At 37.3% G+C, this 12,456-nt stretch overlaps 2 protein-coding genes across 3 annotated transcripts in view; one reads left to right on the plus strand and one right to left on the minus strand.

Moving 5' to 3' along the window:
• The window catches only part of UNG (uracil DNA glycosylase), a 31,431-nt gene extending 28,728 nt beyond the window's left edge, over window positions 1-2,703 (minus strand). The window contains exons 1-2 of the mRNA XM_053702125.1: window positions 2,534-2,703; window positions 1,417-1,626 (exon numbers count right to left, since the gene is read on the minus strand). Coding sequence (XP_053558100.1) covers window positions 1,417-1,626; window positions 2,534-2,635 — 312 coding nt within the window. The 5' untranslated portion in view covers window positions 2,636-2,703. The remainder of the gene's footprint in view (window positions 1-1,416; window positions 1,627-2,533) is intronic.
• Window positions 1,935-11,291, plus strand: ALKBH2 (alkB homolog 2, alpha-ketoglutarate dependent dioxygenase). 2 transcript variants are annotated; one of them, XM_053702126.1, is made up of 5 exons: window positions 1,935-2,183; window positions 4,600-4,821; window positions 7,089-7,440; window positions 8,241-8,439; window positions 10,895-11,291. In XM_053702126.1, the coding sequence occupies exons 3-5, from the start codon at window positions 7,167-7,169 to the stop codon at window positions 11,202-11,204; spliced, it is 783 nt and encodes a 260-aa protein (XP_053558101.1). In that variant the 5' UTR covers window positions 1,935-2,183; window positions 4,600-4,821; window positions 7,089-7,166; the 3' UTR covers window positions 11,205-11,291. The 2 variants fall into 2 exon arrangements, with proteins under 2 accessions (XP_053558101.1, XP_053558103.1); XM_053702128.1 differs by lacking the exon at window positions 4,600-4,821.
• Window positions 11,292-12,456: the final 1,165 nt, after the last annotated feature.

Genomic DNA, 12,456 nt, shown 5'->3' on the forward strand with positions numbered 1-12,456 from the left:
AAACTTCAGACTAAAACTTTACATTAACACAACTGTTTGTCCAATTTTTAAGCAGCAGAGAACAGTTTTATAATTAAACAAAACAAGTTTGAAAAGAGGTAGAACTAGAAAGAGACTATCACTGTTAATAACATTCTGTTATTCACTCTTTCAGAAACTTTGCATTGAAATGCAAAAATCTCAACATGTCCACATGCTTCTGTCTAAGGCTGGTTCTCTGTTTGCAGCTATATTTCCTGCAGCAGAGAAGAGGCACTCAGATGGTGTTGAGGTGCTTGAGATGTATAAGTAGGGTTTTGCCAATTTCATCAAAGTGGGATATTTATCTTTGTTAGCTCTTCACCAATGCAAAGGGATTTTCACCTTGGCAAGGGGCCTCTCAGTAAAGTAACCCTTGACTTCATTCTTACATAAAAAATATCTTGAATATCTATATGCAATGGTAAATAACCAGCTATAATGTTAGGGGGTAATATCTAGTCCGCTCTAAAAATAACTGATATATACTTATAAAGGTTGAATCTGGTACATATTATCACAATATATTAAAAATATAAAAAAACAAATCAAACGCGCTAAGGACTGTATATCAATAACAGGACAAAGCCTTACACATTTATTTATACAGTACATATAATCAGCAATAGCAAGCAATATGCTAATAATTGTGCAAACAGATAATAGTGCACATCAATTTAAATAACTCCCATCAATCTAGGGCTAGGTGTAAATAACAAGCTTGGCACTATATCATGAAAAGCATAGTTCCAAATCACCTGATTTAATATAAACAATCCAAATGATGACTATTATATCTGGGTTGCACATAAGCCAGGGGTAGTTGTAAACGTATACTGTCCTGAGAAAAGTGAAAAGTAGACGTCTGTAGACATCCTTTAGGCTAAGGACATAACCATAAAACACAATACCATGTGCAGGAGTTTATTGGAGTGAAGCAGCTGGTGTTGTGCACAGACCAACTAATTGCAAACCGATTAATCGATTATGAGATTCGTTGACAACTATTTTCATAATCGATTATTATCGATTATGACGATTAGTTGTTGCAGCTCTAATATATATATATATATATATATATATATATATATATATATATATATATATATATATACACAGCCACCAATCAGCAGCTAAAACCTAGGTTCTTTGCTGCTCCTGAGCACCTAGATAAACAATTTCAGCAAAGAGAAGCAATCATAAAAGTAAATTGGAAAGTTGTTTTAAAATTGTATGCTCTGTCTGAATCCTGAAAAATGTTTTGGGTTTTATGTCCCTTTAACCTTCTTTTTGGCACACAAGCAGATGTCTTGACAAACTTCACAAGCCAATAAACAGCCACTTGCTACAGTCTTAGTGCACCTTTTTAACTACACCAGAACATACTAACTAGCTTACCTTTATAAAGTAAGGTTTAGAAAACTCTGTATTGAGTTCTTGTCTCCAACTCTCCCCAAACCCTTCTGGCACATACCGAGCAGCAAGCTTTTGCAGGGCAGCAGCCTTGTTCTTCTGGATTCGCTCCACCTGTTCTGGACTTAATGGGGGAGAAACTACCGGAGTGATCTGCTCATCTTCTGATAGCTTGGTCTTTTTCACCGGTGTAGTCTGTATATTGCAAAAAGAGCGGAGTGGTAATTTGAAAAAAGTCCATGAGAGCAGAGTCCTTATTTGATAGCTATTGACGTTAAGTACTGCCATTGTCTTTAATTAAAAATACCAAGCCCTAGTTCATTGATGCGCCAAAGCGGATAGGGAAATACCATTTTACAACTATAATAAAAATATCTTGACTAACAAATACTTGTAGCACGGGTAATTTCTAAGTGTCTGTATGTTTAAATGAGTCTCCGCCCGTCTCCTACGTCAATACACTTCCGGGTTTTGAGACCTGCCATGCTGTATTTTCGCGCGTAAAAAAAAAAGGTGCCATTATTAGTCCCGCCCATAGGAAACCTGGCTGCCATTGGATAGTGAATACGTTAGCCCCGCTCCTAAAGAGGAGTCAAAATTTAGCGCGAGATGTCTTCTTGCTCTGCAGGAGGATTCCTGATCCGAGTAATGGATGTGAATTAGGTTTAATCACCTTATTTCACCAGGAAAGGATTATATTATACAAAATTAACACCAGCAGAATTACCAAGAAGCAAGACCTCAAACTAGAGGTAATGGACACGGATGTGTGATAGCTTTGGCAAGAAGCAATACTACAGGAATATACATTTATAGGTGCAGCTTACACATTACTGCTACGGTTGTGCATTGGATCTGGCGAGAACATAATATACAGTTACACAGAATAGCACTGAAAATGCCCCGATTAGGAACCCTAGTGACTGCACTGACCCCAGATGTGCCCGCTGCACTACCACGTTACATTAAATAAGTGAATATAAACTCCTTAGCTTGCAGTGAGAACTGCAACTCTTAACTTGGTTGTTACCAGGAAGCTTAATCCACCAATTAATATATTCTTTACCCGAATGAACATATTTGCAGAGTGTACATCCCATACCTCTCCATTACAAGCCTCTGCTCCCTTCTCCCATGCATCGGATGATGACCTCTTTTTGGCCACGGGTGTGAAGAAAGCGTTGATAGTCTTCTGTCCGATCATGGTCCTGCAGACCTTGATAAATTTACCAGAGCTTGGTCTGTCCGTCCTGATATTATGATTGTAAATTATTTGGCGCCAACTTTCAGAAAGATAGCGCATGCGCAAAACACTGGGACGTACAGTTCTCCTAGGGTTACTTGGGCATTTCATACGATATCCTGGGATGTACTTTGATGAAAACCAAACTGTTATAAAAACCTATATATGAACCATGGCAGGATAGTTCATATTAAATAACCTGAGGTCATCCTCCTTAACATTTGAAAACATTTATTTATATATATACATATATATATATATATATATATATATATATATATATATATATATATATATATATATATATACACACACACTCAAAACAGTAAATCAAATGATAAAAATGCAAGGAAATTACGCAATTGAAGTGATGGTAAATTTTATCAATTTCTAAGTGATATTGGCCAGTGAACTCTTTTTTTTCCACCCAATTTTATAACTAAAGAATATAGATCATAATATAGAGTGATCCCACTCTGTATGTAATTGTTAATGTGCGCTGATTGCGCTCCCAAGTTAGACTATTTGCGCATGTGCAGATTTGCACATGCACAGTCAGATTGCCTACTCAGCCACTTCAATAAAGAACTGATTGGCAACTGAAGCCACCAAATAGAATAAAGCAAAGGTGATCATGGGTGACAGTGAGAAACATATGGGGGGGGGGGGGGGAGTACGACGAGAAGGGCAGGCGGTAGATTGACTGCAAATCATGTTGAGTAATAAAATACAAATATTTGTAAGAATTGCTTGAAAAAAATATAACATTTTAAACCTTATTATATTAAAATGTAATTGGCAAATGTGCTATTCCCAACTCCACATTTAAATAAATATATTATTATTAAATGGGCACTAATGTCAAAATTGAATTAGTCTTGAAATTTGCAAGAAAATACTCTATAGCTCATTTCAAATTTAAAGTGCTATTGCATTGTCTTTTATGGTGTATATATCAGCTATTCAAATCTACTGTATTTAATGGTTCTTAAATTTCCTTTCGTGGGAAAGGTTTACATTTTAAAAAGTCAATGGTTTCCAACATTTTGTATTACATTTTTTGGTATTAATGAGGCTTTTGGTTGTTAGAAAATGTGTGTGTAGAATAAAGTCTGACCTTGACTTATATATGCAGCATATACATGGGGCTCCATTTATCATTCATTTGGGGAATTCTCCTTTCTGTTCTCCTATCAGTTCTCCAGAGCTCTCCTTAGGAGAGGTGCACATGTGCGCCCATATTTATCATAAAAAAAGTTGTTTTTTCTCCATGGGAGAACTGAGGAGAGCTGGGGAGAACTAATGATACATTTCTCCAGTAGCATTAGTATCTTCTCCTTATTTATCACTAAAAATAAGCAACTGTTCTCCATGTCAATCATTTATAAACCAATAGAAATCTTTATACAGCCTTCCTAGTAGCTTTGTTAACGCCCCTCTTCAGAAAACTTTCATATAAGAAAATAGATCTACATTTTCATTGTTTTAGTGCTTCAATTTTAGCGCTTTTTTATATCTTATTTTTATGCCCCAATAGATATCATTTTTGTGCTCTGTTAAGGAGAGTTAGAACAGAGTAGGAGAATTTTACAGTCGAACTTGCCCAAATTTAGGAGTATTTTTGAATGATAAATAGGAGAATTATTTCTCATGAGAACTTTTAGGAGAAAATATAGGAGAATTGGAATGATAAATAGAGCCCATGGTAAAGGTAACTGATACTGAGAGCAAAATATATTTTTTTCCAACAATACACAACCAATTTACTTCAAGATTTACTTCACATTTCCAGTCACTAAAGTGAGGGTGCCCACAAGACTGCCAAGTTTCAAAGAAATTTGTTTACATACTCTTGAAACTCAAAGTTGTTCTTTCTTGATTCAGATAGACCATGCCGTTTTTAACAACTTTTTTTTTCTTGGTAGCCTTTGTTGAAAAGCATGGAGCCTTTGTTGAAAAGCATGGAGGTAAGCTCAGGAGTGCCATAATCAAAAAGGGTGATCTTCTTGGAATCATTCTGAAGTTATAAATGACTCCAGACTCGTCATCAGAAGCCATCCTGAAGTATGCCCATAGGCCAAAATATTTAAATGAGATGACTCTAGAGGCATTCACTGGCTGTTCACGCGTGTGAAGTAATCAGTAAGGTAATCTGCTAATCATTTTAAAGTCATAACCCAGAATGTTTTACCTTAGCTGATGACTTTACAAGAATGATGATGTGCAAATGACTTCTAAAGTAGTTTGATGGTCACCAAAGGATTCCTGGATGGTCTGTAAAGTAATCCTGTTTGTCTTGGGTGTGCACGTCTTCAGCACTATATGGCAGCAGTTTTGCAAGAGTTATACATTTTAAAGAGCACTGGATGGCAGCACGTTTTCCTGACATACCGGTAGTTCTCCAGACGTGCATGCTAGTTACCTAGGTATCTCTGCAACAAAATACCATGAGAACAAAGCAAATTTGATAATAGAGTAGATTTATATTTTTTAATTGTCTCAATCACAAAAGAAAACTTCTAGGTTTCATGTTCCTTTAATATATGTTTTATTTATATTAATTTCCATGAGACATTGGTGTACACATTAGCAATGGTGGGGATGACCTAAATACCCATTAATATTATACATCCAGTCAGATAGTTGAATGTTGTATTCTATGTTTTAGTAACTCCAGAGAGGTATCTATTTCTCTCATTTTTTTATTAGCTGAAACTGTGTATATATGAAATATTAAGGGGTCTATTCATTAAGAGGTCAATTGTCGGTAATTTTATATATTTTGTTAAAGGGACATTGAACCCAAATTTTTTCTTTCATGATTCAGATAGAGCATGCAATTTTAAGCAACTTTCAAATTTACTTCTATTATCAATTTTTCTTCATTCTCTTGCTATCTTTATTTGAAAAAGGCATCTAAGCTAAGGAGCCAGCCAATTTTTGGTTCAGAACCTGGACAGCACTTGTTTATTGGTGGGTGAATTTATCCACCAATCAGCAAGGACAACCCAGGTTGTTCACCAAAAATAGGCCGGCATCTAAACTTACATTCTTACTTTTCAAATAAAGATACCAAGAGAATGAATAAAATTTGATAATAGAAGTAAATTAGAAAGTTGCTTAAAATTGCATGCTCTATTTGAATCATGAAAGAAAACATTTGTGTTCAGTGTCCCTTTAACTATGCATTATTAATGGCAAAACCCAGTATCTCCTGCAAGATGAGCTGAATTAGCCCTGCACAATGCATCGCTATTGCTGCATACAATTCACCTGCAATTGTCCTATTTTAGGTGAAACGTACACAGCATAAACTATGCAGTGTGCAGCGCTTACTCTGCTCTTCTTGAAGTCCCTTCATAATGCATAATTAAATGCGGGAACTTAAATGCTTTGATTCACCTTCCATTCACCTATTAATGAATAAACCGCTAAATGTACAACAGTGAGCGCATGTGACAGTTATGGATGCAAACTATAGCTTCCAGGAATTTTCAGTCAAATATTTCTATTATTAGCTAAAGGACAACAAGAGAAGACAGCGCAATCCTCGATTCAAGGTAGTATTTTTTGGAGTATAGTCACAACACGCTAGTAATGGTACACTTACTAGAAGGATGTAAATAACAAGCCCCAAAAAGTGCAGGAGAAACTCAGTGTCTTTAGTAGTAACCAACGGCCAATGCCTGCGTAATCCGGACAGTTTGACCCAGTCAAATTCAGAACTCCAGGCTTCGAGTAAAGCTTACGCAGTCAATAGTAGACATCACTGCTACTCCTTCTCCTACGGATGCTTGAACGGACCAAAAGAAACTCAACGCGTTTCTCAGGTAAAACACCGGCTTTTCACTCTTGAGAAAGCCGGTGTGTTACCGGTGAAACGCGTTGTTTCTTTTGGTCCGTTCAAGCATCCGTAGGAGGAGTAGCAGTGACGTCTACTATTGACTGCGTAAGCATTACTTGAAGCCTTGAGTTCTGAATTTGACTGGGTCAAACTGTCCGGATTACGCACGCATTGGCGGTTGGTTACTACAAAAGACACTGAGTTTCTACTGCACTTTTTGGGGCTTGTTATTTACATTCTTCTAGTAAGTGTACCATTACTAGCGTGTTGTGACTATCCTCCAATAAATACTACCTTGAATCGAGGATTGCACTGTCTTCTCTTGTTGTCCTTTAGTTGCCTGTTTATCTGTCTGTGGAGAAGAAACCCATCGATCGTTGTACAGCTGCATTCCCCAGGCTCAACACAGCCGCTTTTTGGATTTTGGAAAGTTTCAGTCCTGCTCCAAGAATCACGTTGCACGGTATTTAGCGCTGCCTTCTGTTGTAATATTTTGTTTCTATTATTAGTGTATCTGTCTGTTCTTTGAAGACAATTGCAATAATTTTGTATTTTTTGTTGTTGTTGCAGATACATTACCGAAAAAGTAGTTAAACTATTCAATAAGAAACGTTTGCATATTGTGAGCTGCTGTCTTTATTATAAGCAATGGATAAATTTGTAATAAAAAAAAATGGAAATAAAAACAGAAAGAGGCTTCAGGAAGAATGTAAGGAAACGTTGGACATTGATATACAAGAAAAGACCTCATTGACAAAGAAGAGTAAGAGCGAGGAATTAAGTCCTTGTTTGCAGGCATATAATTACATTTGGAAGAAGATCCAGGCAGAGAGTCTGAACTGTGATTACACACTTTTGTTTAGCAAGGCTGAAGCAGATGGAATCTTTAAACAATTGGAGAAAGAGATCATATATTTTTCAGGTAAACTCTTCTAGCAATTGGTAATGGTTTTATTGGTACATATATGTTTTAACATTAAACAGATTTTCTGCTTAGAAGTTAACCAGCTATAAATTAACAATACATTTGTACAGTAGAAAGTAATATCTTTTTTAGCTAAAGACCATGGTAATTACAGAGCAATGTTTTTAGTTGAGATAATTCCTTCAGTAACATGTACCCTTATCATCTTCTGACATAAACACTGGACCTCACTAATAACACTATATTGACCTCTCCAAAATACATGATACATCTACTTGCCCCGACCAAGCACCTTCTCATTTTCACCATCCTAATTGTTGCCATATTTTTCTTTGACAGTTGACATTTCCGTAAAACTCATGGTCTACTATAGGGGTGTCAAACTAATTTAAGGCGCGGGCCATTTTCTATACAAATGCAACTCACGCTGGCCTCACTACCTACATATCTTGCCATTGCTATGTTTGTGAATTTTATCAAGTGTCTTTTAATGTTCTATTCCTTGGCAACACTAATCGATTCTTTGCAAATAACACCAGTTTGATACCACTGGACTATCTTGTTCTATATTTACCCATTAATTACTGCTACTATCGAAACTCATTCTCATCCATTTGTTTCCAAAAGCTTAGGGCAGTGAAGTCTATAATCCGTTTTTGTATCACCTTCATGAATGCAACACATAGGACCAGTTGCACAGTGAGTTACTATAGTTGTGACTTGTAATTGAAATGCTTACTTTGTTTTACAATTCTATTATAAGAACAGTAATAGTATTCTGTTTCCTTTATTATTAGGGGATCTGAGTAGAGTGCAAGTTTATGGAAAGTGGCATAATGTTCCCAGAAAGCAAGTGTCTTACGGAGATGACGGTCTGACATATACATTTTCTGGAATAACCTTATCTCCCAAACCTTGGATTCCTATTTTGAACAGTATAAGGGAAAGGGTGAAGCTGGCTACAGGACATACCTTTAATTTTGTTCTTATTAATAGGTAACATGATTACTTATCAGTGAAGAGCCTTGAGAAATAGATAGCACTCCTTTGGTAGCTAAAACTTAAAAGATACTTTATTGATTTTCCAGTAAAAAGATAAGTATAGTTAGACATGAGTTTAGTGCATTTTAACATGTTTTTTGGCCAAGAGCAGTAATTATGTAAAAATATATCGACCTAAGTAGATTGACTATTAAACTTCCATCCATTTATAACAAACATTAAATTATGTAATACGTTATTATTTATTAGCTACTTATTCACAGGTAAAGCCCAAGGCCTATGTAGTGATAAAAATCCTATATGAATAACACATTATTATTGTTACAAAATTTCCCTTACTTATATGGTGTAATGCTTGTGGGATATTCCACTATCAGACCAAACTCGGCCAGTAGTCTTCTTATCCCGGTGTTGAGCCGGAATGATAGGGAATATCCCAGAGCAGAGAAAGTTCGCAAGATGAGGTAGGCGGCACTCCCTACAGGCAGGGTAGTCTTCGGCGGCAACAGGCAGGGAATCAGAGCAGTGCAAGGGTAAAACCACTAGAATGGTCAGACAGGCAGGGTTTGGCAACGTTAAAGCAGTCCAAGGGTGAACGACTAGAATAGTCAGGCAGGCAGGGTTTGGCAACGGTAAAGCAGTCCAAGGGTCAAACACTAGAATGGTCAGGCAGGCAGGCAGGGTTTGGCAACGGTAAAGCAGTCCAAGGGTCAAACACTAGAATGGTCAGGCAGGCAGCGTTTGGCAACAGAAAGGCAATCCAGAACAATAGGGGTTAATTAAGCAGAGTGGTCAGACAAGCAGAGATCAGCAGCAGTATATCAATCCAGCAATTAAGGGGTTAACAGGTAGAGTGGTCAGACAAGCAGAGTTCAGCAGCAGTATATCACTCCAGCAATTTAGCAACAATAGCACCCAGGAGAACAGAAAGTAAGTGAAATACTTACATAGCTGCAGGGTTCGTGCCACAGGAGGAATCCAGACCTGCATCAGGAAGGAGGGAGTGTGCGGCAATGACGTCACCGCCGCATGCAGGCAGGCAGGTGCCAATTCCCCCCAGGCAACGAGCAGCAAGCGCCGCGTCCCTAGCAACAGCTAGAGAGGCACAACATATGGACATTATGGTGAAATAATCCGCTAAACCATCATTACTTATTAGCTAATTATTTTACTTCTGTTAAGATATCATGAAACACTGACATTAAACATGCAATTTTAAGCAACTTTGCAGTTGACTTCTGTTATCTAATTTGCTTCATTCTCTTGGTGTCCTTTGCTGAAAAACATACCTTGGTAGGCACAGGAGCAGCAATGCCCTACTTGGAGCTAGCTGCTTATTCGTAGCTGTGCATATAATTTCTCTTGTCATTGGCTCACCTGATGTGTTAATGTTACCATAAGAATTAAAGGGACTGTAAACACTTGATCCACAAAACCTTGATCAGTTAAATTAACATTAATTATTATAAATAATCCTTTGATGCAGAGAAAAAGCGCAGTGGAAGCGTTACAAACATATATATTATCTATTCATAAAATACCTTTATCTGGTCGCCTATCTAATAAATCTTTTTTTCTGACCGCTTCGTCATAGCCCCTGCATCCAACCGCCGTTAGAACGTCCGTCTTCTCCTCTCCTCACAGCGCGCGTTCCCTCATGACGTGCGCATGCGCAGTGACATCGTTACTTGTAACTTCAGCCTTATACAGAATCGCAATGCTTTGTTCTGCATTGCGATTCTGTGTGTCTGATAGAGCGGTGAGTCACTCCTACAGACGAACGAGCAAAAAGATTAACATTTAAATTTTTCATTATATGTTATATTTATTGGGCATTATTGGTGGTACATTACAAAATGTAAACTTACCAAAAAACAAATATATAATGTTAAATTGCTCGTTTTAGTTTAGGGTGGGTTGCTAAATGATTCTCTTCAGATGCGAGGAGGAACTGGAATGTTACATAAGCAGTGAATTGCAATGCGCTTCGCATCGCGATCCACTGCTTATATTGTGTGAAGTAGAGTTGCGGATTTGCGCATGCGCAATCTTACACATAATGCGCGCTCGGGGGTATAGCGATGGGAGGAGGAAGTGTCTGTATGACGTAAGTGCCCTGCAGCGCTGACTTTGCTATAGAATGTACTCAGGCTGCATGGGCGGACGGAGCGGTAAATAAGTTAGGAATAATAAAAGTTAGTTTCGTTTGCTTCTGCAGCGCTTATACTCTGCACAATATAATAATTATATTAAATGGATATTTAAAAATGTATACGGTGGGTGAGAAATGTCAAAGTTTACAATCCCTTTAAGCAAATTTGATAAAAGTAGTTTGGAACATTGTTTAAAATTGTATGCTCTATTTGAATTATGAAAGAAAGTATTGTGTTTAAGCGTCATATTTTATATAGTATATTTGTAATTATCAGTATTCTCTGCACTTTGTCAGGTATAAGGATGGAAGTGATCATATAGGAGAGCACCGAGATGATGAGAAGGAGTTAGTTCCCCAGAGTCCTATTGCGTCAGTATCTTTTGGAGCATGTAGGGATTTTGTCTTTCGTCACAGGGATGCCCGCTGCAAGAATCCTATGCTTCAGTTAGAACCTGTGAAACTGGAATTGGCCCACGGAAGCTTGCTAATGATGAACTTCCCAACCAATGTTTACTGGTATCACAGCCTTCCAGTGAGGAAGAAAGTACTGGCCCCAAGGATCAACTTAACATTTCGTAAAATTATCCTGCAAGACGCTAGATGACCGCAAAGCATTTATGTGGCAAATTCTCTCTTTGTCACTAGTATATCAGAACCTGAATTAAAACTCTTTTTGGCGATTATATAATAATGTGTATTTTTTACTAAGATCATTGTTATTTATTATACTTTATTGTCCAGTAACTAATATGTTATTGCAGTTTTATTTTGAGCCTCTTTCTAAGATGTGTATAACATTTCCCATCAAATAATGTTCTCTAGTAAACATAAATATGTGACAGCACCGACTTGAAAGGATGTATTAACAGTCAAATTGAGAAAATATCAAGGAAATCATTTGAAAGAGTTAATGGTTTCCACACCCACATGAAAGTAAGTACGGAAATGTGTAATGTTTCTCTGTTTCAAAACATGCATCAGTATTGATAATATAACAGTATATGTAGTATGGTTTCCTAAAAGGAAGCCACATTTAACAGAACGTGTCAACACTACCTATTAACACTAATGTCTGTAGGAGTTCAAAATTAACCATTCATGATCCAGACAGCATGTAATTTTAAACAACTTATCAGTTTACTTATATTATCAAATTTGCTTTGTTCTCTTCTTTGTTGAAGAGTATACCTATGTAGGATCAGGAGCAGCAATGCACTGGCTTGGAGGTAGCTGGTGGTGATTGGTGGCTGCAAAAATATGCCTCGGCTTACCATATGTGCTCAGCTAGCTCACAATAGTGCACTCCTGCTCCTCAGCCTACTCTTTAATAAAGGATACCAAGAGAACAAAGAGAATTTGCTACTAGAAGTAAACAAGAAAGTTGTTTAAAGGGATATGAAACAACAAGTTTTATTGTTATAAACCCCACACACACACTCACTAAGCACTATACTATTATAGAGATTACTGCAATATGTATTCATCATATTAAAATGATTTTAGCTTTTATTTTATTTTTTTAAACTTCGTTTGTGCAGCATCTATCACACCCTTTTACATCACATACAATGGGACTGGGGTCTATACAGGAAGGCATATCTAGCTAAAAGCTGGTTTACTATTCAGTGAATACTAGATAAACTCTAAGTCAGTTTTGGCCATGCTCAGAACAGGCAGAATGCAACTTAATTTATCAACGTGTCAGCTCTCTTATCTGCAGGAGGGAGGCGGCGGAGGTGGGATGCAGCCCTAATTAAAAAAAAAAGATAGAGGGAGGGAAGGGGCGCTATGGTACAGAAAAATGGTGGGGTGGGGGGCCCTAACTTATGATTGGGGGACCACTACACTACAGAATA

The sequence above is a fragment of the Bombina bombina genome, chromosome 2, assembly GCF_027579735.1.
Source record: "Bombina bombina isolate aBomBom1 chromosome 2, aBomBom1.pri, whole genome shotgun sequence".
Taxonomy (NCBI): Eukaryota; Metazoa; Chordata; class Amphibia; order Anura; family Bombinatoridae; genus Bombina; species Bombina bombina.

Bases quoted from the DNA above. Each gene is read 5' to 3' on its own strand.
- ALKBH2 (XM_053702126.1), top strand. From the start codon at position 7,167: ATGGATAAATTTGTAATAAAAAAAAATGGAAATAAAAACAGAAAGAGG. The intron at 7,441-8,240 runs GTAAACTCTTCT...CTTTATTATTAG, and splicing joins AGAGATCATATATTTTTCAG to GGGATCTGAGTAGAGTGCAA. The intron at 8,440-10,894 runs GTAACATGATTA...GCACTTTGTCAG, and splicing joins AATTTTGTTCTTATTAATAG to GTATAAGGATGGAAGTGATC.